At 41.3% G+C, this 26,544-nt stretch overlaps 2 protein-coding genes across 2 annotated transcripts in view; one reads left to right on the top strand and one right to left on the bottom strand.

Moving 5' to 3' along the window:
* Positions 1 to 102: 102 nt before the first annotated feature.
* On the bottom strand, positions 103 to 4,517 carry txndc9 (thioredoxin domain containing 9). Its single transcript, XM_055637182.1, has 5 exons — positions 4,372 to 4,517; positions 3,088 to 3,306; positions 2,627 to 2,745; positions 1,894 to 2,148; positions 103 to 786 (listed from the first exon to the last, which is right to left on the bottom strand). The coding sequence occupies exons 2-5, from the start codon at positions 3,274 to 3,276 to the stop codon at positions 672 to 674; spliced, it is 678 nt and encodes a 225-aa protein (XP_055493157.1). The 5' UTR covers positions 3,277 to 3,306; positions 4,372 to 4,517; the 3' UTR covers positions 103 to 671.
* Positions 4,518 to 16,446: 11,929 nt separating this feature from the next.
* eif5b (eukaryotic translation initiation factor 5B) overlaps positions 16,447 to 26,544 on the top strand; it is a 71,038-nt gene continuing 60,940 nt past the window's right edge. Inside the window, exon 1 of the mRNA XM_055637174.1 lies at positions 16,447 to 16,604. Coding sequence (XP_055493149.1) covers positions 16,570 to 16,604 — 35 coding nt within the window. The 5' untranslated portion in view covers positions 16,447 to 16,569. The remainder of the gene's footprint in view (positions 16,605 to 26,544) is intronic.

The following is a 26,544-nucleotide window of genomic DNA, read 5'->3' as shown; positions in this document are numbered from 1 at the left end:
GATCCATGTGTACACATGATAGATGTCCCGCCATCCGCTCACAGACATGCGCCCCGGCCCCTATGCAGAACAAGGTTGCCGACCACTAAAATAAAGGGAATAATCGTGTATGATTCTTTATTGGATGCCTGAACCAAGAAGTCTACTCTGAGCTCTGTCACAGTATGCAATTCCAGAAGGCACAGTTGACTTCAACATTTTACAGATGGATGCTATTTCCGAGCCTCAAGTTGCTCAAGGTCGGGACCATCATGTAATTTTTGAGCATCTCAAACAAACTAATAGGAATTAGAAGACCAAGTATATAAACCGAAGGGCCATTCAAAAACCCAATCAATACTTCATCCTCCCCATACAACATTGGCTGTCCATCGTGGCACTCTGTAGATTTCACATTAAACTCTCACTTTAAAACTGTACTGAACCAAAACATCCTGAAACTAATGTGACTGCAGAAAAGCACATAAATTACAAATAATTTTCAGCTTAATTCGTGGAACTACATTCTAAATATCTGCCTAACAGTTGTCATCCTTCAAGTCATCATTTTCTATTGCAATAATAATTTATTTTTTATTAGTCTATGAAAATTGATGAGTAATTACTGAAATTAAAGTTGAACAATTAATAAGAATAAAAGATTCTGCAGCTCAAGAAACATGCTTAACAATCTAATCATCGTCTGAATCCGAATCATTATTCTTTCCTCTAATTGTTCTTTTGTTCATCTTTGTGATACTTCCACTTTTTTTTTGCATCTGAAAAGGTGGTTCCATCAGATTTCCACTAAGAAAAAAACAGTCAAACATTAATTTGTTTAATTCAATCAATTCTTTAATTTATTTCAATAAAGCCCAATGACAAACTCCTGTAGGGAATTCTATCTCACAGTTTTCAGAAAGATATGCCTGGATTTTAGTGAAGAGAAATAAAATTACAGTAACATTTAAAATATTCTGAATTAGCTGTGGGCAGGTGGCAAAGCAAGAGACGAGTAGTATGGAATTAAGTACTATTGATGAGACAATGGCAAGTGATTATTGGAATACCTAGCCAATTGTTGGAACACCAAACCTTGTAAAAAATAAACTAACAGACATCACATAGATAAACTGTAAGTAAATAATGAGATAAGAGTATCATGGATCAAAATTGTCAATTTAACTTAAGTAATCTAACTGAACAAATATAACACAGAACTGTTCCATCCATACCAATTTCAATTAATTCTTAGTCTGCCAATTGTCACTCAACACCTATAACTGAAGGATAGCGCTCTCATATTTTAATTATATTCATAACTGTTTTAAACCAAAGTTTTAGTTATCTTTGAATTTGGACATAAAACATTTATTGGACTTTAAAAAAAAAGATCTGCTCTCTCACCCAACATTTCTCCCTCAGCCTATAAAGCTAAAACATGATTACCCAGTCATTGTCTAATTCCTGGTAGACACAAAAATGTTAGAGTAACTCAGCATCTCTGGAGAGAAGGAATGGGTGACTTTTCGGGTCGAGACCCTTCTTCAGACTATTTCCTATTTCTGGACCTGTGTTTGTGCAAAGTAACTGCTGCATTTTCTACCTTTTACAACTGTGCCTCTGCTTCAGAATAATGCAGTTGAATGCAGCTATTCAAAAGTGATTACAATTAGAAGGCAGATTTCTAACAGAACAGAATTGACCTTCTTTGTCCCAAGTGATGGTATTTTTACAGCCAATTACGGAGTCAGCTTAAAACCACTTATGTTGAAATACATTAGAAATATTATTTTAAAACTACAAACTACAAACCACGTAGTCAAAGCAATCAAGAATTGCAAAATATTTGTCTCATTGAAAATTGTAAATAAATTATACCAATGTACCTGAATGACAAAATAATGAGCTTACCTGTACTTAATGATGGAAGCACAACCCAATCTCCATTCCAAAGTCTCTGTAGTGAAGTTATCAGTGGAACCAAGGTCATCAAACCCAACAATGTAATCTTTTGCTTTACCATCTTTCACCAGAACCATTGTTGGAATTATTTTGATTCGTAATTTCTCCGAAAGGAAAGGAGCTTTCTCTGCATTTAATTTAATAAACTTGGTTTCAACGTGCTTTTTAGCCAGAATAGTCAAGTGTTTGTCTACTATATTGCATCTGTACATGAGAGAATAAATTGAATTTACATCATTTTTGGCATGTATTAGTCATTCATATATATAGAAATATTTAGCAAATGGAAAAACTTACAATTCAAAACACAAAATGGTGATTCAATTGTTAACGAAAATTGCACCGTTTTAGAATGGTAGTTTTGGAATTTTTATCTGGATTACTGCTAATGTGCTAGCTCATAATCATCAATTAGAAGATTAGCTGCACTGCACAAACTGCATGAGAATGCAAAGTGCAGCATTAACAGAATTTCTAAAATTAGCACTAATTTTGATTGTCGAATCAGCAAATGAATTCACATCATTTTAGAGGAATAATAATGTTGCATTATATTTTAATTCATAATTTAAGATACATCAAATAGAATTCATGCATTCTTAAAGGCATTTATAATTATCCTATCTCCAAGCTCAACAAACAACTGCTTTGTTATTTTTCTGTACAAAATGGGGTTCCTCACCTAAATGTGGTATCTCTATAAAAATGGCACACCACATTTTTACTCTCCTTAACCTCTTGAAAAAAATCTTTTTCACTGGGAATCTCTCTGTATTCACCATGGCCCTTTAAAAGCCATTCCTGCAGACAAATGGAAGGCAAAATTAGAAAAATAGTAGTTTGTCAAAAAAAAGAAATATTAAAGCTAATTTGAAGGGACTCAAGCCTTGTGATCCACTTAGTTTAAAATTAAATCAATTCATCATAATTATATTGAATTATACTTTACCTTCAAGAACAAATGTTAAAAGTTGTTTCCTTCCCTGACATATAAACACAGTAAATTTATGCATTTAGGATAAAAGTTCCATCTATCAGTAAAATTTATGTCATTTTCTTCAGCACCAATTACTGCCTAATTTGCCTAAACAGTTCCATTCATTACAAAAATGATCAAAATGTTTATTTTGTGAAAGTTTCCACCTGCTTCTGAAGTTGTGCTTTTTTCATTGATTCCAGCCTTCTTTCTCGAAGTTGCTCCAGTTCTTCTCCACCCATCTTTTCATATTTTTCAATCTCTGTATCTAGTTGTTGTTCAACCATTTCTGTTGTTTGCAGCATTTGCTGCTCAATTACTTTGCTGAGCATATTCATCGAGGGGTTACTTGCCATCCTTACCAATCAGAAATATATCCTCTAAAACTAAAATAAAAATAATATGTTGTTTAACATAAATGTACATGGCATTGTCATAATACTGTAATAGAAGATACATTGTAGTGAAGAAGGGTTTCGGCCCAAAACGTCGCCTATTTCCTTCGCTCCATAGATGCTGCTGCACCCGCTGAGTTTCTCCAGCATTTTTGTGTACCTTGTAATAATATTGTTAAGTTTATCGTCTAGTAAAAGTACATTACATTAGGAATAATTTTCCTATAAAAAATCCAAAATATCTAATTATCTTCTGTATAAAGCTAATTAAACATGTTCTGCACAAAAATAAATGCAGTACATCTTTTCTGGTCAATTAAAACAAAAATCAACACATTCAATCCTACAAAGATAGCAGGAGTAGGTCAGTCAATCATTTGTGGTTGCTGTGCCTTTCAATAAGATCATCTCTGCATCAACAACGTCAAACACTGTATGAATGTTTTACGTTTTATACCTGTCACTCTACTAAAATCAAGAGACCCAGTCTGCTTAATCTCTCCCCCTCCTCCATCCCAGGTATCAATCTGTTGTATCTTTGCTGTATTCCCTCTACTTCAAGTGTATCCTTTTTCTGGTAGGGAGATCAGACTCTACACAATATTCCGGATGCCGGCAAATCACTCCCATACTCAAATCATGCAAAAAACTGGCTTATGAACGTGCGTGCTGCTCTGGAGTCTGAGCTGACATCGCCAACACCTCGGGCCCGTTAGACACAAAAAAATTAGACGCTCGTTTACAAAAAAACAGATGTTAGTTTCCATAAAATGACACAGAGTGCTGGAGTAACCCAGCGGGTCAGGGAGCATGTGTGGGGAACATGGAATAGGTGACAATTCGGGTCTGACTGGAGCCGTCGTTATGGTTTCAGGCCCGGTGTTGTCCCGGTGCCGCTCCCTAATCTCCTCGTTTCAGACCGATCGGATGAGCAGAGAAAATGAGAAGGAAGATGACCCTCCATGTGTGTGTGTGTGTGTGTGTGTGTGTGTGTGCACAGATCACACGGGCTGCCGCCGCCTCCCGCCCGCACACTCCGCTCCCCGACATACGCACCTTGGTCCCACTCGCACCAACCGGCCACTTCCGCTGATCTTCGCTTCTCCCTGCGCCACAGCCGCCGCCGGGGTGAAGGGTCACACGGCTGCTTCCTTGGCAACAGCGGTCCAATCGCAGCAGCAGGAGGGAGGGAGCTGGCGACGCAGCGCAGGGAAGGGCGACGCGCATGCTCTGTACAACCCCCCCACCAAAGATCTTATAGCGGATCTTTGCCCACGACGGCTCCTTTGTGTTGCAATCTCGACCGCAGTACGTTGTATTAAAATTGTATTATTCGCTCAATTGTACAAAGGTTTATTGCTAAAATCACCCCTCTATTTAATGTTAATCACTACGCAGTATATTAACATTTTATCATCCTAACAATTATAAAAAAAGGTTAAACTATTGCTAAAATCACCAAATCCCCATTTATTTAATGCTGCAGTACATTTATTAACATTTTATTGTCCTCTCAATTATAAAAAAGGTAGAATTATTGCTGAAATTACCAAGTGCTCTTTATTTAATATTAATTACTACTACGGTATATTTATTAATGTTTGATTATAGAAAGGTTGAGTTATTGCTAAAATGATCGAACTTCTTAAACGCTAATTTCTCACAGGATAGAAACAGGGCACCGTATTGATATTCACGTCACCTGTCTACGCCAATCACATTTTCATGAATTCAGCCCAGAGCGTTTTGTGCCATGGTGTTTCACTGAGCGTACATGCCTCCACAACACCCTCGGGCAATGGGCTCCAGATTTCAAAAGTAGATAAAAATGCTGGAGAAACTCAGCGGGTGAGGCAGCATCTATGGAGCGAAGGAATAGGTGACATTTTGGGTTCAGACCCTTCTCTGTCTGAAGAAGAGTCTCGACCCGTAACGTCATCTCCCTTCCCTCCAGATTTCAAACACGCTCCGGGTGTAAATTTGTTCAAGAAGGAACTGCAGATGCTGGAAAATCGAAGGTACACAAAATTTCTCCAACAATTTTCTGTACCTCCGGGTGTAAATTTCTTCGGGCCTGTCCCTCTTAGGCAATTTTTTAGGCGACTACTAGACCAAGTGCAGACCCGTTGGGTCTGTTCCCCCAACGTGCGGTTGTGGGGGTGAGGCGGCATGCAGCATCACACACACTAACTATCTCCCCCCCCTCCCACACTCACGCTAATTACCCCCTTGATATTATACCACTATTATTAATTTGCTCCTTTTACCCCATAACCACCCTATCTACTGACGCATAGCCCCCAACGCAGTCACATCTAGAAAGAGGGGGGAGGGGGGCGGGGATAGAGAGTGAGGGCAGAGACAGAGAGAGACGGACACAGAGAGAGGGGCAAGAGGGATAGGGGGGTGGAGAGGGGGATAAGAGGGAGGGTGGGGGAGGAGAGAGAGAGGGGTGAGAGAGAGGGGGTGCTGAGAGGGGGGTGAGATGAGGGGCGGGGGGGAAGGGGAGAGGGAGGGAGGGGAGGAGGGAAGGGGGGGTGGAGGGGTAGGGGTGTGTGGAGGGGAGGGGGGTTTAGGGGAGAGGGGACGGTGGGGGAGAGGGGGAGAGGGAGGAGAGGGGAGAGAGGAGAGAGGAGGGGGGGGAGAGAGGGGGGGGGGGGGGGGGGAGGGGGGGGGGGAGAGAGGAGGGGGGGGGGAGAGGGGATAAGGAGGGAGAGAGAGAGTGGGCAGAGAGAGGAGGGGAAAGAGAGAGAGAGAGTGCCTTTTTACTTCAACCCAAGCCCAAGCAACCATTTGCAGGCAGTGCTTTTTTACCTCCAACCATATTTTCATTTTCAAACCAAATTAAGGGTACTCACAGTGCTGTAGACATTTGTTCAGTGTCATTCAGAGCTCATAGTGGCAAAGACTAATTGACAGAGCTCCATCTTGCAGAGATTAAATGAGGCACACCACTTCCTGGTTTTATAGTCCCTCCCTCCCCTCTGCCGCCAGCAGGGGCAGCAGAGAGAATGGGGAATTTTGTAAAAACATTAATATCTCTGTCATATTTAATCGATAGGAAAAATCCTCGACACGGGGCTCTGAGCGAGGTGGCTAAAAATGACGGCCGTAGGTGGCGGCGTTCTCTCGGAAATCGCAGCACAGATCGCCAAAACCGGTCAAGAACAGAGTTTTAGTAATATAGATAGATATGCGACTAGGTTGTCGCCACATGGTTGTGGGTGACGTGAGTAGTCTCCTCAAGTCACCCAAAGAGTTGTAGCGTTTTTCTGGTTGCTGCTGGATATTGAAATGTTCAAAACTTTTCGGTGACCGTGGGCTTGACGCCAATGAGCGTAGCTTGTCTTCTCCTGACATAGGTGCTGTCACAGGTAGTCGCCAGGTGATGTAGGTTGTCACTGGTGCTGACTTCGGTGAATTCCATTGACGACAACCTACGTCAGCTGGCGACAGGTACCTGCGTCAAGAGAAGTCAAGTAGCGACATTGAAAAAGCACAAGTGCACAGCTCCATGTGGTCAGGCGAATATAATGCGTGGACATTCTGAATTTTTTGTTGGGGACATTGTACACCGCAAAATGGCTCCAAGAGAAGGAAGGGGCAGCCCAAGGGAAGGCCCAACCCCCATCCACACCCACGAGGCAGGTGGAGACTGAAGAGACCCAGGAGGAGGAGGCCCAGGGGGAGGAGGCCCAGGAGGAGACCAGGGAGGTGGACCGCTGCCAGCTCCACTGCAGGCTCCAACCCAAATGCAACTGAGGTAGAAGAGAGAGAGGCAACTCAACAGGAGCTGATCAAAGAGGTAAGTACTTTTGGGGAAATATTTTATCCATCCATCCATCCATCCATCCATCCATCCAGCCATCCAGCCATCCATCCATCCATCCATCCATCCATCCATCCATCCATCCATCCTCTTCTTTTTTTTTCCCCAAATTTACTTACCTGTATCGTACTCATTTATGTTGCAGCTAGCAAAAGAGGCCAGACAGGTCGAGTCACAGCCCCATGAGAGGGCTGTTGACGCCTTCCAGGCATTCGTGAAGACTGAGCTGCTGAAGATACCGGAAAACATGTGGTTCAACTACACCATGGCTGCCATGACGGTTGCCCATAACTTCTCCCAGTTGGTAAATATTTTAAGCACTTTTTGTGGAATTTTGGGAACATTTGACTTTAATATTTGACCTAGAAATTAATGTTTTTGTATGAAATATTCACAATTAATTAATTGGTTTTGCAGATTCTGCAGCTGTTGGGACACATCGGACAGCAACAGATGGGACAGCCACAGATGGTACTGATAGGATCACCACATCAGCAGGCTCACCAGGTATATAATTTTATAATACATTTTGTGAATTGGACTTGAAATTCTTTGTCACACAGCTTGTGAAAAGTTTAAATTTATTTGCCTTTCACTTTATATTGATATGTTTATGTGTTTATGTGAAGCCTATGTATAAGAGTCCTGACCCAAAACGTAACACATTCATGTTCTCTGGAGATGGGCCCACTGAGTTACTCCAGCACTTTGTGTCTTTTTTTGATAAACCAGCATCTGTAGTTTCTTGTTTCTATAGTCTGTGTGTTATAGATACCTATGCTCAGGGGAAATGCCCCTTCATCATTTTGTATACAGTGCCCTCATAATGTAAGGGACAAAGACCCATCATTTATTTATTTGCCTCTGTACTCCACAATTTGAAATTTGTAATAGAAAAAAAAAAAAAGTGCACATTGTCAGATTTTAATAAAGGCCATTTTTATACCTTTTGGTTTTGGTAGAAATTACAACAGTGTTTATACATAGTCCCCCCATTTCAGGGTACCATAATGTTTGGGACACAGCAATGTCATGTAAATGAAAGTAGTTACCATACAGCCATACAGAGAAAAAAATAACACAATACACAATAATTTTAACAAACATCCACCACTGTGGAAGGCAATGAAGTTCAGTCATCTTCCTCCATTGTTCACCCGTGGTGGTCGGGGCCTTGAACCCTCAGCACTGCCTCTGCCGACGGCCCGATGTTAAAGCCCGCTCGTTGGGATGATGGAGACTCTGGCGTCGGGACGGAACGGAAACACTCCGCGGCATGGAGTCCACAAGCCCCGAGGTCGGAGCACTTCCACAACGATCCGCAGCAAAGGATCGCTCGCTCCGCGATGGTAAGTCCGCGTTGCGCTTGCGTTTTGAAGCTCCAGGCCGATCTCCAGGAAATGCCACACCAATCCAGTTGTTAGGCCGCAGGGAGGGGACGGAGACATGACACGGAGAAAGATCACATCTCCGTCGAGGTAAGTGACTGAAAACGGTTTCCCCCTATCCCCACCCCTCACCCACCACATAAAAACATACTGAGAAACATTAAACATCCATTTTAGACACATTAAAAGTTACAAAACAGTGGAAATAACACACAAGCTGCTGGCAAGGCTGCCATCTTGGCACAACCCGATGACGTATATTTCTGTTTTTCTCTGTATATCTGGTCATGAAGTCTTCTGTGGACAGTGGTCATTGACAAATCCACACCTGCCTGTCTCTGATCTTTCAGACAGGTGTTTGGGGATTTTTCTTTATTATAGAGAGAATTCTTCTGTAATCAGCTGTGGAGATCTTCCTTGGCCTGCCAGTCCCTTTACGATTAGTAAGCTCACCAGTGGTCTCTTTCTTCTTAATGATGTTCCAAACAGTTGATTGTGGTTTTCCAGTCTGTAGTCCTCCCTGCAGCCCTCTATGCCAGTGAGACATGGAAAATCAATGTGAAGATGAAAAAGAAATTGGATGCATTCCAACAATGCTGCTTGAGGAAGTTCCTGAAGACTAGCTACAGAGACCACATCACAAACTAGCAGATCTACCGGGAAACTGCAACAAAGCTACTCAGCCAGGACATAGAGGTATGCAGGATGAAATTTACAGGACATGTACTCAGAATGACACCAGAACTTGCACCTAAGATAGCAATGACATGGCAACCTGACGGAAGAAGGAAAAGAGGCCGACCCAAACACAAATGGAGATGAACATTCTAGAAGGATTTGGAAGCCCGGCACGCAAACCTATCGAGGGTGGAAGACATTGCACATAACCAAACAGAATGGCGAAAGCTTGCTGCCCAATGCACTCAACAGTGTGGGAGGAACTAAGTCTAAGTAAGTAAGGTTTGGCTGATGCCTCTAACAGTGTTATTCTTCTTTCTCAGTCTCTAAATGGCTTCTTTGACTTTCATTGGCACATCTTTGGTCCTCATGTTGGTAAACAGCAATAAAAGTTTCCAAAGGTGATGGAAAGACTGGAGGAAAGACTAGGTACTGAGAGCTCTCTTATACCTGCATTAAGGATGCAATTAAACACACCTGAGCAATTACAAACATCTGTGAAGACATGTGTCCCAAACATTATAAAAATGTTTAAAAAATAAAATCTGACAATGTGCACTTTAAGCGCATGTGATTTTATTTCTATTACATATCTCAAATTGTGGAGTACAGAAGAAAATAAATAAATGATGGGTCTTTGTCCCAAACATTATGGAGAGCACTGTATCTATATCAGGTTCTGCTTTGTCTCCTCTACTCTAAGGAACCCCCATCCTACCCAAGTTCTCCCTATAACTAAATCTCTACATCTACTGATGAATCTCCTTTACACCATTTCAAGTGCAACTTTCCTGCAGAGTGGCAACAAAACCTACACATAGTATTCCAGCTGCAGTTTGACTTACGTTTTCTTTTAAAGCATGATAATCTGTGTTATTATTCCCATGTGTCAGCCAATGAAGGGAAATATCCCATATATCTGTGTAAACACCTTATCAGCTTGTGCTAGTGCCTAATGGATTCTGTACACTGAGAGCTCTCTATTCCAAAGTCCTTCTTAAGGTCCTACCATGCTCCTAAAATGCAATATTTAAAAAATGTTCAGGATTAATTTCCACCTACCATTGTTCTGCCCATGTTACCAAGTCATCAATATTGTTCTGTAGCTAAAGATTACCTTCAAATTAATGATCTAAATATGTGAAATTAACCCAACACTGATCCCTGCAGTACATCATGGGTAATGGATTTCCAGTCGTAAAGCAACCCTCTGCCGCCTTTCATCTAGCCAGTTTGAACCCAATTTGTAAAATTGCATTGAATCCCATGAGCTCTTTTGGGCCCATCTTGCATATGTAACCAGGAAAAATCCCCGTGACAATATTGACAGGCAGACAATATTAACCACGTTGACACACTTAGTTACATTTAGTCACCTATATCTTGAAGGCCTCCATGAACAATAGCATAAATGTCAGGGGGATTGAAAGAAGCCTTTATGATGTGAAAAATCCACTAAATTTTTATCATTTGCTAGCAATTTTTTTAAATAAATATTATTAAAATCAAGAATGTACAAGAGGCCAAAATTGCATCAGCACAAGTATTTGGAAGGAGTACGCTGCTGGTGGAGGTTCCAGAAATAGAGCAGTAATGCCAAGGAGAGAGCATGACAAAAAATAAGAGGGAAACAAGAGAATGATGCAAATTAGGTGAAGGGAGATATATTAGAGGAACTTTGCCCAGTGGTCCACAGGCATTTAGATAGACACTTTGGTTTAGTTCAGAGATACAGAACAGAAACAGGCCCTTCGGCTAATTAAATACATGCCGACCAGCGATCCCCACACACTAACAATATCTATCCTACACACACTAGGGCTAATTTACAATTTTACCGAAGCCAATTAATCTAAAAACCTGTATGTCTTCGTAGTGTTGGAGGAAACCGGAGCAGATGGAGAAAACCCACGCAGATCACGGGGAGAACGTACAAACTCCGTACAGACAGCACCCATGATGAGGATCGAACCTGGGTCCATGGTGTTGTAAGGCAGCAAATCTAATGCTGCACCACCGTCCGCCCTGTAAATAGGCATGGAAGAATTTGGTCCTAACGCAAGCAAGTGGGATTAGTCTGATGTACAAAAAGGCATGCATTTTGTAGCAACAGGCTAGTTCTGTGTGGCACAACCCTTAAATGACAGAACATGTAGTGAAAAAGAGTTTAAAAAAAAGTACTGGGATTCTGAATTTTCCAAATATGGCACTGTGTACTAGAACAAGGAAATTATAATGAACTTTTATAAAACATTGGAATGACCACAACCAGAATATTGTGTCCAGAATGGAAAGCCATAATATAGAATACATGTGGAAGCTTTGGAGGGGATTTACAAGTAATTTACTACAATGATTCCATATGAGTGTCTTTAAAAGAGCTAGGGTTGTTCTCCTTGGCATAGAGAAGATTGTAAGGAAGTAAAATCTGGTCCCATTTGTGGAGGGTCAATAATTACGGATAACAATGAAGGTGATTAGCAAAATAACTAAATATGACATGAAGAATCTTTTAAATAAATATAAACACACAGTAATTAGGGTCTGGAATGCATTGTCAGTGGAAGTAGTGGAGGCAGATTCAATTGCAGCAATCAAAAATATCTGAAAAGAAATAATCTGGAAGGATATGGCGAGTGAATGGAGGGAAATTGAATTAAATTGAAATTGAATTACATGCAGATACCAGAACAATGAAATCCTTACTTGCAGCTTTACAGACTGGAATTGCAAGATAATTATATCGACATTGAGAAAAAACAACAAACTTTTCAGATAAAAGATCTTTGGTCAGAACTGTTGAGATGAAACATTACTATTTTACCACAGTTTAAGAATAAGAAGTAAGCCATTTGGAACGGAGACGAGGAAGCACTTTTTCTCACAGAGTGGTGAGTCTGTGGAATTCTCTGCCTCACAGGGCGGTGGAGGCAGGTTCTCTGGATGCTTTCAAGAGAGAGCTGGATGGGGCTCTTAAAAATAACGGAGTCAGGGGATTATGGGGAGGAGGCAGGAACGGGATACTGATTGGGGATGATCAGCCATGATCACATTAAATGGCGGTGCTGGCTCGAAGGGCCAAATGACCTACTCCTGCACCTATTGTCTATTATCTATTTTTCTGTACACAGATATGACCAAATTTGCTTAGTATTTTCAGTACATTTTATCTTTATTTCCGTTTTTAGAAAAATATTTCCAGCTCACTGTGGAAAATGTAAATCAGAAAAGGTAAATGGTCAAAAGTGGTGGTAAGCGCATCTGCAACATAAACCTCACTGGTGTAATGCAGATTAGAACAAAGCAATGTGTTTTAAGGTACTCATGTTGCTGAATAGTCAGATGAATTATACATCCTTTGTCTTTGCCTGGTATGGCAAATCTTATTCTCAAGTACCGTGAATCACTTTACGGAATCCACAAAATACCTGCAATAATTTCAGGGGACTATACAGCAGTTAAATTGAAGCAAAGAATAAGAAACAAAGAAAAAATATCATAAGCACGCCAGTTTCAGTGGCATTATATGTGTAATATAAGGGTTAAACACACTACATTAGCTAAAATTGAGTTGTCAGCTAACAGCCATATGTACGCTTCTCAGCTAAATTAACAGTACAATTTGCTTTGCAAGCAGGCTTGCTAAGAAAAACAATTAGCTGCTTGGGAAAATTCTTGGGCTCACTTAGAACCAGCAAAACACTAGGCCATGTGCAAGGTCACTAATAGTAAAGATAAGATAAACTTCTACTTTCTCAGAGACATCTGAGACTAGGTTAGCATCTGATGCAACAAATGACTTGTTTTCGACTGTAAGGAGGATAGTCTGTTTTTGCAACATAGTCAACTGTTGTTCTTAGATTAGGGTAGAAACACTGGCTCTCAAGTATAAAAATGCTTGTATACCTTCACCTTGGGCCAAGCTTCTGGACTGGTGCCAGGACACACAGGTTCTTCGAAAGATACTTTGATAAGTCTCCAGTCTAAGCTGTTAAACTGAGTTCCCGACAAACGTTTGGAAGTTACAGCCTTTGGGAATTAAGATATGTGAGACTTGTTAATTTGACATTTTCTGCTGCTAATTAAATTGGAATTGATTTGTTTTTCTATTGTTGCTTTAACTAAAAATGTATTGGTTATAGTATTCTATTACCACCATCTCGTGCTTGGTTGTTGCTCTAATATTGTTTGTGCTTTAAATTTTATATTTTCTTTCTTCCTCATCATTGATTCAAATCCTCAAAACCTGCAAGTATTCCATTACAATATGATACACTATTAAGCCACAAACATGACATCAGCAATCAACATTTATTAATACAGCTTCAAAAATATTAATTGTGCATCTCTACAATTGGCATCTTAAAGCAAACAATTATTGAGATGTTATGATTATGAATGGCCAGGGTAGCAGGCACCCTTGCTGATACTTCCAGATACAATGCACTATGAAAATGGATTGAATGATACCTATGTTCATCACTCTCTGTTGGTGCAGCTGGTCAAGAGTCGAGGAGCTGTCATAACAAGCCGAGATGCATCCCGTCAGAATAATTTCCATAGTGCATCTGTAGAAATTTGAAAGAATCATTGTGGACATTGCAAATCTTATCAGGTGGCTAAAAAAGTGTGCTGCTTAAAGCAGAGTACTGAAGGTACCCAGGCACGATCTGCAGCGGGAAATTGACATGATATTTTGGGTCAAAACTCCGTTTCACACTCCTTTTCCCTCCACGACTTCTTGACATGCTGAATTCCTCCGGCAGTTTGTTTTTTGCTCAAAATTCCAGCATCTGCAGTCTCTAGTGTCTCCAAAGTAAACAAGGTAATGTGCTTTCTTAATCATTGCATCAGTGTGAAGGGACCAGGTTAGATTGCTGCTGACATGGATGCTCAGGGCTATGAAGCTGTCGAATATCTCTAGCTAATTTATGTTAATGAGGACAGTGCTGTGTTCAACTCCAGCCCCCACCAACACGTCCTTAAGCCAACATCAAACCCTTTTGGCTTCTTGACTTTAAGGGTTAGGTTTTTGGTCTGGCACCAGGACACGTTATATTATTGTTACAATTTTTATATAGGCATTTATCCATATACACATATATTTTTCCTGAAGACAAAGGATTTTTAAATACATATAATTTCTCACTATCTTGGAAATTTTCAAAATTCCACACGGGACCATCACCACTGGAACTGAAATAAGTCATTCTCAATTGAGAATAATGGTGCCCCATTAGAACTAGTAAATATCATGAAGGGTAAAAAGATAAAGTATTGATATGCTTACATATAAGATTGCAGAATAAAGGAATGAGTTAATAAATAGATTTTATTTTTTTATTACGATAAATAAACACCAAACTAAAATATAATTTAAGGAATGAGAAAAATCTTCTCGATATTTCTTGATCTGCGAAGTTCGATGGTTGGAAAATTTGGATTCAAGTCAGGCCTCTCATATAATGGAAGATGCTTAGCAAGGAATATAGACATTAGAGTTGAAAGGTGCTGGAATCTGGAGGAAGAACAAATTATGTGAAAAGCTCAGCAGATTAAACAGAATCTGTGGCAGCAAAGATTTGGCCATCAGGTGATGGATACAGGTCTCTTTTGATCTCTAGCCTTTGTCCATCCATCTGTCAAGCAAAATCCCCCTCACCTTTATCCATCTAACACGTGCCAGGCTTTGTCCCGTCCCCACCCAGCCTTCTCATCCTCTCCTACAATCAGTCTGAAGAAGGGCCCTGATCTGAACCATCACCTTTCTTTCCCCACCAGAGATCCCGCCTGATCCACTGAGTTTAGTTTAGTTTATTATTGTCGCATGTACCATGATACAATGAAAAGCTTACAAAGTGCTGAAGGGACCTAGTGGGTCACGCAGCATCAATGGAGAGCAAGGATAGGTGACGTTTTGGGTCAGGACCCATCTTCAGAATCCTGGTTTTCTAGAGATGCTGCCTGACCTGCTGAGTTACTCCCGCACGTTTTGTCCTTTTGTGTAAACCAACATCTGCAGTTCCTTGTTTCTACAATGAGAAGCGTGTTCTGCATACTACTCAATCGAATTATACTATACATACACAAGTACAATAGAACCCGTGCACTCCACAACTGCTGCTTGTTTCACTGAGTTTAGTTTAGATCATAGTTTAGTTTATTATTGTCACATGTACCAAGATACAGTGAAAAGCTTGTTCTGCGTGCTATCCAGTTAAATCATTCCATACACAAGTAAAATAGATCATGTGTAGGAAGGAACTGCAGATGCTGGTAGACATAAAATGCTGGAGTAAGTCAGCAGGTCAGGCAGCATCTCTGGAGAAAAGGAATAGGTGACGTTTCAGGTTGAGAACCAGACTGAGAGTCAGGGGAGAGGGAAACGAGATATGAAAAGGTACAGATCTTTCTCTGGAATGTTACTCCAGCACGTTGTGTTCTAAGGAATACACAATGTATTTTCTACATCGCAGTTTGTGCATTTTTCATTATATATATTACTAAGAGAGAATGCATTATTATTTTAAATGAATTGACATACAGATAAGGATTGCAGTTGCTGCACCCTGTCAACATTGCCCTGCATTGTTGTCTTAAATGCTTTGCCCTGCCCTGCATTTTAAATGCATTGCCCTGTCCTGCATTGTTTTAAATGCATTGTCCCGCCCTGCATTATTGTTTTCAATGCATTGCCTTGCCCTGCAGTATTAAATGCATTGCCCTGCACTGCATTATTGTTTTAAATGCATTGCCCTGCACTGCATTATTGTTTTAAATGCGTTGCCCTGCATTTTTGTTTTAAATGCATTGTCATGCCAGCACTACCCTGCATTAATGTTTAAATGCAATGCCCGGCATTATTGTTTTAAATACATTGCCCTACCAGCAGTGCCCTGCAGCATCGCCATGCCAGCACTGCCCTGTAGCATCGACATTATGGTTTTAAATGCATTGCCCTGTCAGCATCGCCCTGTTTAAAATCCATGCTTACCAGCATCGTCCTGCCCTGCATTATTGTTTTTAATGCATTGCCCTGCCAGCACTGTCCTGCATTATTGTTTTAAATGCATTGCCCTGCATTATTGTTTTAAATGCATTGCCCTGCATTAATGTTTTAAATGCATTACCCTGCCAGCACTGGCCTGCATTCATGTTTTAATGCATTTCCCTGCCAACACTACCCTGCCAATCTTGCTGCTCAAGCTCCACCATCGACCCTTTGAACCAACGCAACCAATCAGACTTCGGCGCCGGCAGCGCGTCCAAACACGTGCGGCGCATGCGCGGAGCCCTGCAACCACCATATGTCTGGAAGAGATTTTTAAAAAGTGACAGAGTCGTGAAACTGCGAAGGAGATGGGAAAGAAGCAGAAAAACAAGAGCGAGGACAAGTGAGTGTTGAGGTGTCAGCCGCCCTGTCCGTGCGCTGTGGGGAGAGCAGGCTGTCCTCACGGGTGGAGGAGGCATGTTAGCAACGCCGAGCGCTTAGGCCACTGCCTGGTGCTGGAGTGCGGAGCAGACCCTGTTCCTGTTACCAGCCCGATGCAAGATCTGTGGGCCGGCTGGCGGCTGTCTGGTTGTAGTTACAGTCCCTCCCTTCTGTGGAAAGGCGAGAATTGCTGGCTCCTTTCACCCATTCTCTCTCCATCCCTCCCTCTACCTCTCCCCCCCCCCATCTTTACGGGTGTACAATTGATGACATCTATTCAGTATACTGATCATTCAAGTGTAATACTGAAATCCAGTATACAACAAATCCAGTATAATACTGGTATGCTGGTATATTACATACTCTCTTTCCCATTCCCCCGCCCTCGAACCTAATCAGAGGTCACAAACCACGCCATTAAATATTACTTTTGTACTGTCTTTTGATGCCACATTGTTAAAGCAATCTGCACCCCAGCTACAACTTTTTAAGATGAAAATGCTGTTAACCAGCTGCCACGGAAATGGGTTCTGTAAATACAGTGCCCTCCATAATGTTTGGGACAAAGGTCCATCATTTATTTATTTACCTCTGCTCCACAATTTGAGATTTGTCATAGAAAAAAAATCACATGTGGTTAAAGTGCACATTGTCAGATTTTAATAAAGGCCATTTTTATAAATTTTGGTTTCACCATGTAGAAATTCACCATGTACTTTGTTGCATATCTTTTGCATGCGATTCATGGACATCACCAGTTGCTGGGTCTTCTCTGGCGATGTTCTGCCAGGCCTGTATTGCAGTCATCTTTAGCTTATGCTGTTTTGGGGGCTAGTCCCCTTCATTTTTCTCTAAAGCATGTACAAGGCATGCGCAATTGGTTCAGATCAGGTGATTGACTTGGCCACTGAAAAATTGACAATTTTTTAGCTTTGAAAAACGTTGTTGCTTTAGCAGTATGTTTGGGATCATTGTCTTGCTGTAGAATGAACTGCTGACCAATGAATTTTGAGGCATTTGTTTGAACTTGAGCAGATAGGAAATATCTATACACTTCAGAATTAATTATGCTACTACCATCAGCAGTTGTATCATCAATGCAGATAAGTGAGCCAGTAACTTCAGCAGCCATACATGCCCAGGCCATAACACCCTCACCACCATGTTTCACAGATGAGGTGGTATGCTTTGGATCTTGGGCAGTTCCTTCTCTCCTCCATACTTTGCTCTTGCCATCACTCTGATATGTTAATCTTCGTCTCATCTGTCCACAAAACCTTTTTCCAGAACTATGGTTGCTCTTTTAAGTACTTGACAAATTGTAACCTGGCCATCCTATTTTTGTGGCTGACAGTGGTTTGCATCTTGCAGTGTAGCCTCTGTATATCTGTTCATGAATTCTTCTGTTGACAGAGGTATTTGACAAATCCACACTTGACTCCTGAAGTGTGTTTCTGATCTGTCGGACAGGTGTTTGGGGATTTTTCTTTATTATAGAGCGAATTCTTCTGTCATCAGCTGTGGAGGTCTTCCTTGGCCTGCCAGTCCCTTTGTGATTAGTAAGATCACCAGTGCTCTCTTTCTTCTTAATGATGTTCCAAACAGTTGATTTTGGTAAGCCTAAGGTTTGGCTGATGTCTCTAACAGTTTTATTCTTGTTTCTCAGTCTCATAATGGCTTCTTTGACTTTCATTGGCACAACTTTGGTCCTCATGTTAATAAACCCCAACAAAAGTTTCCAAAGGTGATGGAAAGACTAGGCGCTGAGAGCTCTTATACCTGCGTTAAGGAGGAATTTAAACATACCAGAGCAATTATAAACACCTGTGAAGCCATGTGTGCCAAACATTATGGTGCCCTGAAATGGGGGGACTGTATAAACACTGCTGTAATTTTTACATGGTGAAACCAAAATGTATAAAAATGGCCTTTAATAAAATCTGATAATGTGCACTTTAACCTCATGTGATTTTTTTTTTTTCTATTACAAATCTCAAATTGTGGAGTACAGAGGCAAATAAAAAAAATGATGGGTATTTGTCCCAAACATTATGGAGGGCACTGGACTCCCCATTTAAATTTTACCACCCATGGTTTGGAAGCTCTGAAATGAAAGTAAACCTGGTTAATGAAAGATTTCATAAGGGATGATTGTTTCTAATTAAATACAATGTTTTTTTGAGGTGCGAACAAGGAATGCCAATGAAGATAGTGCATTTGATGTTAATGCGTCTGACAAAATTAAAAGTGCGAGAGATCTAAGGGAAAAATATTTTTTTAAACAGCTCAGTGTCAATGTCAACATTTGTCAGGAGTCAAAACCATTTTTGTGACTGGAATTTCATTGGGCTCAATACCAGATTTCCTACTTTTTTGAGCCCTGGAAATACAAGCAGGAATTGACCTCTTGTGCCAGGTCATTGCTTGTATTTTGTTTTTTAGCTCCCTCTATCTGAAGAGCTATTGATCTGTTTTAAATATACTCGGTGATCCCCCACAGAACTCCATGTTGAGAATTCTAAAGATAGATACAAAATGTTGGAGTAACTCAGCGGGGCAGGCAGCATCTCTGGAGAGAAGGAATGGATGACGTTTCAGGTCGAGACCCTTCTTCAGCGAAACATCACCCATTCCTTCTCTCCAGGGATGCTGCCTGTCCCGCTGAGTTATTCCAGCATTTTGAGTCTACCTTTGATTTAAACCAGCATCTGCAGTTTTTTCCTACACAGAGAATTCCTCTGGGTGAATATGTAAATGATTTTGACTAGTATTTTGGCACTATAGTTAAAATATTTGCTGATGGTCCGAATCTGGCAATAAGGACAGAAATTCTGGGATAAAGGATATACTACTTGACTGGTTATCTATGCATAAAAGTGGCAAGTGTACATTCAATGCAGAGATTTTGAGGTAATGTTTTAGGGAGGACAAACTAGCAAGAGAATACATGATAAATATTAGGATCCCAAATCATAGAGTGCAAGTCAAGATAAGTCCAGAGAGTTTATTGTCATGTGTCCCAGATAGGACAGTGAAATTCTTGCTTGCTGCAGCACAACAGAATATTGTAAGCATAAATACAGAACAGTTCAGTGTGTCTATATAGCAAAGACCATATATATACATTTATGTGTGATATATTAAAAAAAATATATATATATATATATATATATATATAACATAAATAAACAGGTAACGTGCAATAGGCTGTTATAGTTCAGAGTTTGTTTGATGGTGAGTTTAATAGCCTGATGACTGTGGGGAAGAAGGTGTTCCTGAACCTGGATGTACCAGATTTCAGGCTCCTGTACCTTCTACCTGATGGCAGCGGAGAGATGAGTGTGTGGCCAGGATGGTGTGGGTCCTTGATGATGTTGGCAGCCTTTTTGAGGCAGCGACTGCGATAGATCCGTTCGATGATGGGGAGGTCAGAGTCGATGATGGATTGGGCAGTGGTCACAACTTTCTCTATTCTTTTCGGCTCCTGGACGCTCAAGTTGCCGAATCAAGCCATGATGCAACCAGTCAGGATGCTCTCTACTGTGCACCTGTAGAAGTTCGAGAGAGTCCTCTTTGACATACTGACTCTCCGTAATCTTCTCAGGAAGTAGAGGCGCTGATGTGCTTTCTTTATAATTGCATCATTGTGCTGGGACCAGGAAAGATCTTCAGAAATATGCACGCCCAGGAATTTGAAGTTGTTGACCCTTACCACCATCGTCCCGTTGATATAAACGGGATTGTTGGTCCCTATCCTACCCCTTCCAAAGTCCACAATCCGTTCCTTGGTTTTGCTGGTGTTGAGAGCTAGGTTATTGTGCTGGCATCATTTGGTCAATCGGTTGATCTCACTTCTATACTCTGACTCGTCACCATCAGTGATTCGTCCCACAACAGTGGTGACGTCGGCGAACTTGATGATGGAGTGCGCACTATGTCCGACTACAGTCATGAGTATAGAGTGAGTAAAGCAGATGGCTGAGCACGCAGCCTTGAGGTGCTCCCATGCTGATTGTTATCGAGGATGATACATCTCCACCAATATAGACAGGCTGTGGTCTGTGGATGAGGAAGTTGAGGATCCATTTACAGAGGGATGCGCAGAGACCCAGATCTGAGAGCTTGCTAACCAGCTTGGAGGGGATGATGGTATTAAATGTCGAGCTGTAGTCAATGAATAACAGCCTGACATATGAGTTTTTGTTGTCCAAATGGTCCAGAGCGGAGTGGAGAGCCAGTGAGATCGCATCCACCGTTGATCTGGTGTTGCGGGAAGCAAACTGCAGTGGGTTGAGGTTCTTGTCGAGATAGGAATTGATATGTGCCATAATCAACCTCTCAAAGCACTTCATCACCACAGACATTAGTGCCACTGGTCAATAGTCCTTGGGTCATTGAAGGTGTCAGGACAAATAGTGGTTGAGATGGCATACAGGAAACGTGTATTTATTGGACGAGGCGTGGAGTACAAAAGCAGGAGGGGGATCATGCTAGAATTATGTAAAACATTAGGCTGGCTATCTCTCTTGTATTGCTCTTGCTTTTGGTTGCCATAAATGTAGAATGTCAGGGCCAGAGAATTGCAACAAGATTAGATAATGTCCAGGCTATGTATCTTTCGGAATAGGAGGCTGAAGAGATATTTGATGAGGTATATAAAGTTGAGAGACTCGGATACCGTAATCGTAAATAACTTATTTCACCTTTGCTGAGGTCAGTAAATAGGAAGCATACACAAAAAGCATTTTATCAGGATGCACCACAGCTTGATTTGGGAACAGCTTCATTCAAGACCGCAAGAAATTGTAGCGACTTGTGGATGCAACCCAGACCACCTCACAAACAACCTCCCTTCTATTGACTCCATTTATACCTCGCGCTGCCTCGGTAAGGCCAGCAGCATAATCAAGAACGTTGCACCCTGCCCTCTCCCTCCAGATTCGGAGACAGTTTCTTCCCAGCTGTTACCAGGCAACTGAATCAACCTACCACAACCAGAGAGCAGTGCTGAAGTACTATCTACCTCATTGGTGACCCTCAGACTAACCTTAAAAAGACTTTACTGGCTTTACCTTGCCCTAAACGTTATTCCCTTATCATGTACCTATCCACTGTAAAGGGCTCAATTGTAATCATGTTTTGTCTTTCTGCTGAATGGTTAGCACTCTATAAAAGCTTTTCACTACCTCGGAATAGACTAAACTGAATAATTAGTGGAAGTATTAGATGGATGTTGAAGCAAAAGTACTTTTCATGGTGAGTGAGAATCATGTGCAGCTCTGCCTGAAAGAGTGGGATGGTAGAAACACAACACAATTTAAAATTTCAGGGCAAGCAGTTGAGGAAGCAGTTGGAATGAATGAATGAAAGGAAGGAAGTGAGCGGAAACTAAATTGCTCTGTATTTGGTTAGCATGGTCTTGAATGGTCTCCTGCGTTTTATTTTTAATCTGATTTATGGAGCAGAAATATCAACAATGAAGTAGCGATGTGGTTCCCAAATTCGCATTTGCTAAATTAAAGAACAGCAGAAATATGCAAGCAACCTCACTCAAAATTGAAGTTAATACAGAACAGTGCAGCACAGGAACAGTCTCCTACATCTACCATGTCTGCACTGATCATGATTCCAATTTAAATAATCTTATGTGCCTGCACATAATCTATACCCCTCTATTCTGTCTGTTCATGTCTGTTTAAATGCCTCTAAAACATTGCTATTGTATCTAGTTTCACCACCTCCTTGAGACAGCACATTCCAGGCAAATACTACTCTCTGTAAAAACAAAATTTGCCTTTCAAATTTTCTTTCCCCCCCCCCCCCCCCCCCCCCCCCCCCCCCCCACCTCCCCTGCCCCCGCCCCTGAAATCACTGGGGTCTAGTATTTGACATTTCCATCCAAGAAAATTGACTGACTGATTACCCTATCTATGCTTCTCAGAATTTAAAACTTTTTTTTAAAAAGCTGCAAGATAACTTATTAACTTTTACATTAATAGAATTATGTTAAATTCATAGATTGATAAGCTGGCAGCTTGGATAGATTGATCAAAAAACACGGATCAAGACCCCACAGTTGCAGCTGGGGAACCTAAATTTGCTTAACAAATAAGTTGGAGTAAAACACCAAGTTCAGTAATGATGGGCTATAATACTGTTCGAATTGTTGTAAAAATCCTTTCTGGATTGAAATTTGTCATCCATTTTGGCCTGGATGCAACAATAAACTTACTGTAATATGGCTGGTTATCTGCCATCTGAGATGATCTACCAAGGTTTTCATTTTTTGAACTTTGGAGGATGGGTACTACATGCTAAAACTGCTTCTGTCCCATAAATGGATTAAACAAATAATAAGAAATGAAGGCATACACTTATGAAGGAAATTAGAAAGGCAAAAAGAGGACTTGAGATATCTCTGGAAGATGAGGTGAAGGAGAATCCTAAAAGATTCTTGAGGTATATTAAGAACAAAATAGTAGTTCGGGAGAGAGTAGGACCCCTGAAGTGATATCAAAAGATCACTGATCTCAAATGTCCAGAGAGTTAAGTATGTTTAAATGTCGCATGGATTGGGACTCTGAAATTCTTATTTGCTGCAGTTTTACAGGCACATTAAACACAGGAACATAAAATTATATACAATAAATTATCATGGCAAACCAGACACTAATAGTCCAAGCCAAAGTGTATTTTTAGTACAAAGTCCATAGTAGTTTGGCACTGAGGTATGATTGTAGTTAGGATTCTACAGGGTAGGTCAAGAATGTGATGGTTAATGGGAACAAACTGTTTTTGAACATCGAGGTAAAGATTTTCAGGCTCCTGTACCATGTTCCCAATGGTAGCTGCGAGATGTGAGCATAGCCAGAATGATGTGGGTCTTTAATATTTATGTAGATCCCTTTGATTGTGGACCGGTGAATACCCATGTTGACCAGGCAATGTCCACCAATGTCTGCAACCTTCTTCCTTCCTTGGAGTTCGAGTTACTGTACCAGGATGTGATGCAACCAGTCAGTAATTAGTTATGCACTACAATAAGGTCACCCCTCAGCCTCCTATGATCCAAAGTAAAAGGCTCCAACCTTTCTAACCTCTCCCTATAACTCAAACCTGCAAGCCCAGGTCACATCCTGGTGATTCTTATCTGCACCCTTTCCAATTTAATGATATAGTTCCTGTAGCTGGACGACCAGAACTGCACGCAGTGTTCCAAGCATGCTCTCACTAACAACATATACAGCTGCATTATGATGTGCCAACTTTTGTACTCCATATCTTTCCTAACAAACGAAGCATGCCAGATGCTTTCTTCACCACACTGTCCACCTGATTCAACACTTTTAGGGAATCATGCACATGCACTCCCAAGATCTCTTTGATCGGCAATGTTCTTCAGGGCTCTACCTTTTAATATGCAAGTTCTGCTCTGGTTTGACATACCAAAATGCATTGCCTCACACCTGTTTATTTATTTGTCTAGTCATCTGTCTATTTATTTATTTGTTTGTTTGTTTGTTTGTTTGTTTATCCTGTTGTAAACTTAGATATCCTTTCTCACATGCCCACTATACCACCAATTTTGGTATCTGTAAATTTATTGACAATGTTAACAATGAGACCCTGAGGCATGTCACCGGTCACAAGCCTCCTATCAGAAAAACAATCCCTTGACTCCTTCATCCAAGCTAATTTTGAATCTAATTGCCCAGCTGACCTTGGATTCCATGTGCTCTGACGTTCCAGACTACTTTATCAAAGGCCTTGATGAAGTCCATATAGACAATGTCCACTACCGTGCCCTCATCAATCCTCTTGATGACCTCTTCAAAAGGTTATCAGATGACACCAACATTGGTGGTATAGTGGACTGTGAAGAGGTTGTCTGAGGTTACTAGAGAATCTGGATCAAATGGAAAAGTGGACAGGGGAGTGGCAGATAGAATTTAACTCTGACAAGTGTGAAATGTTATATTTGGGGAAGTTAAACCAGGACAGGACATATATAGGTGAATTACACCGTATTGGAGAGTGTTAGTGAGCAGAGAGACCTAGAGGTACAAGTACATAGTTGCCTGAAAATGACAACACAAGTAGAAAGAGTGTGAAGAAAATGTATAATATGGTTGTCTTTGCCTGTGGCATTGAATAAAATAGTGGGACGTCATGTTACAGTTGAACAAAACATTGGAAGACCACACTTGGAGTAAACTGGGAATAAAAGGTCATAAAAGCACTCACAATAACAAAATACTGTGGAGACTGTCAATTTCACGAATTTGAAAGATTTTCATTTGATAATATGTTCAGCATTATAGAATAAAAGAAGGATATATACTGTATTTCCCGGCAATGAAGATGCATTTGCGTCGAAGAAGCACCCCCATTTTGAGTTGCTGAATTTTGAAAAAAGGCTGGCGGACATAGAATTTCTCACGCTCAAATAAACAAACAAACAAACAAACCAATAAATAAATAAATAAATAAATAGACAGATGGCTAAATAAATAAATAAATAAATAAATAATAAGGGCGGTGACAATTCAATTTGCCCATGACTTCCAGATCTGCTCCATACTGAATGGGCAAGGGGTGGAGGGTGACGGCAGGCAGAGAGATGGTGAGAAAAACGGGAGCACATCGGGACAAGTTGAATCAGTTGTGATCTTATTGAATGACAATACCAGTTCAAGAGACCAATTGAGGTTACTCGCGCTGACACAGGAGTAAGCTCCACCGCCCGCTGTCCTGTTATCTATCGCCCGCTGACCCGCTCCGCTCTATGATCTTTGCTCTTGAAAGACACATACCGGGCAGTGAATGCCATGCAGTGTCACTCAGCGCAGCAAGTGAGGCCATGTCCTGCTTCCAGCGGCAGTCGAATTTAAGAATTTGCGGGAAGCGGCTGACATCAGCAAGGCCAATGAGTGGCAGGAAAGAGGTGTTTAGATGGAGAGCACTGCCAGAGGTGAGCGGGCCGGCAGAAGGCGCTGAGGTGGCAGCCGGTTCCGCTGTCCGGCTGCTCGTAGCTACCCGAGCTACTTCCCTCCCCAGCCACAATGCAGTGGCTCCGTGCCCGGAGTACAGCGGTGAGTGACTGAGTCGCTGGCATTATCCCCAACCCACTCCTCAGCGCTCCTGCCTGTGCTGACCCGTGCCAGACTCCCCACACTCTGTGAAAGGAACTCTTTCTCCCCCCCCCCCCCCCCCCCCCGACCCCCCAGCAGCGGCACTGTCCTTTTACAGCCACTTCCCACTTTACAGCCGCTTTCCATCAGCTGCCAGCAATGAGGGATCGACTTGGCTAACCCCCAGTACAACAACATAGTTCTTGATGTTGCTGTACGGAGGGATAGCCAAGTCTATCTTTCTTGGCTCACAACCTAACCTTTGACCTCCAAGACACAGGTAAATTTTTGTGCTTTATTTTTGGGTAAAAAATAGCGTCTTCAATGCCGGGAAATACGGGTTGTTAAAATACAGATGAGATGTTAGGCTTTTGACAGGGTTGTGTGACTGACCTACTCGCATTTCAATATCAGTCAGTGTTTCTATGTTAGAGCAACATTTTAATCATGATACAGGAGTCTGCATCTCTTATCTTGTTTGTTTGTGAGTGTGCGTGCGTGATTCATGCCCTAAACTACGCCAAAACGGTACACGATAGCGCTACAATTTTTGGACCTCCTTACTCACCATTGTCCTGTGGTGTCATGTATCAAGTTTTGTTGGGATTGATGTGTTTTTTTTTTTTACAAGTTATTCACATTTTTAATTTAACAAAACCCCACTTTAGAAAAAAATCTTTCATCTGCACAGGCAGTTAGCAGCGTATAACCTCACAATAGGATCTCATTTACATAAACTGTACATCAACAATGTTCCACCCAGTGCAATGA

This window comes from Leucoraja erinacea, chromosome 6 (assembly GCF_028641065.1).
Source record: "Leucoraja erinacea ecotype New England chromosome 6, Leri_hhj_1, whole genome shotgun sequence".
NCBI lineage: Eukaryota > Metazoa > Chordata > Chondrichthyes > Rajiformes > Rajidae > Leucoraja > Leucoraja erinaceus.
This window is presented reverse-complemented; position numbering and strand designations above follow the sequence as displayed.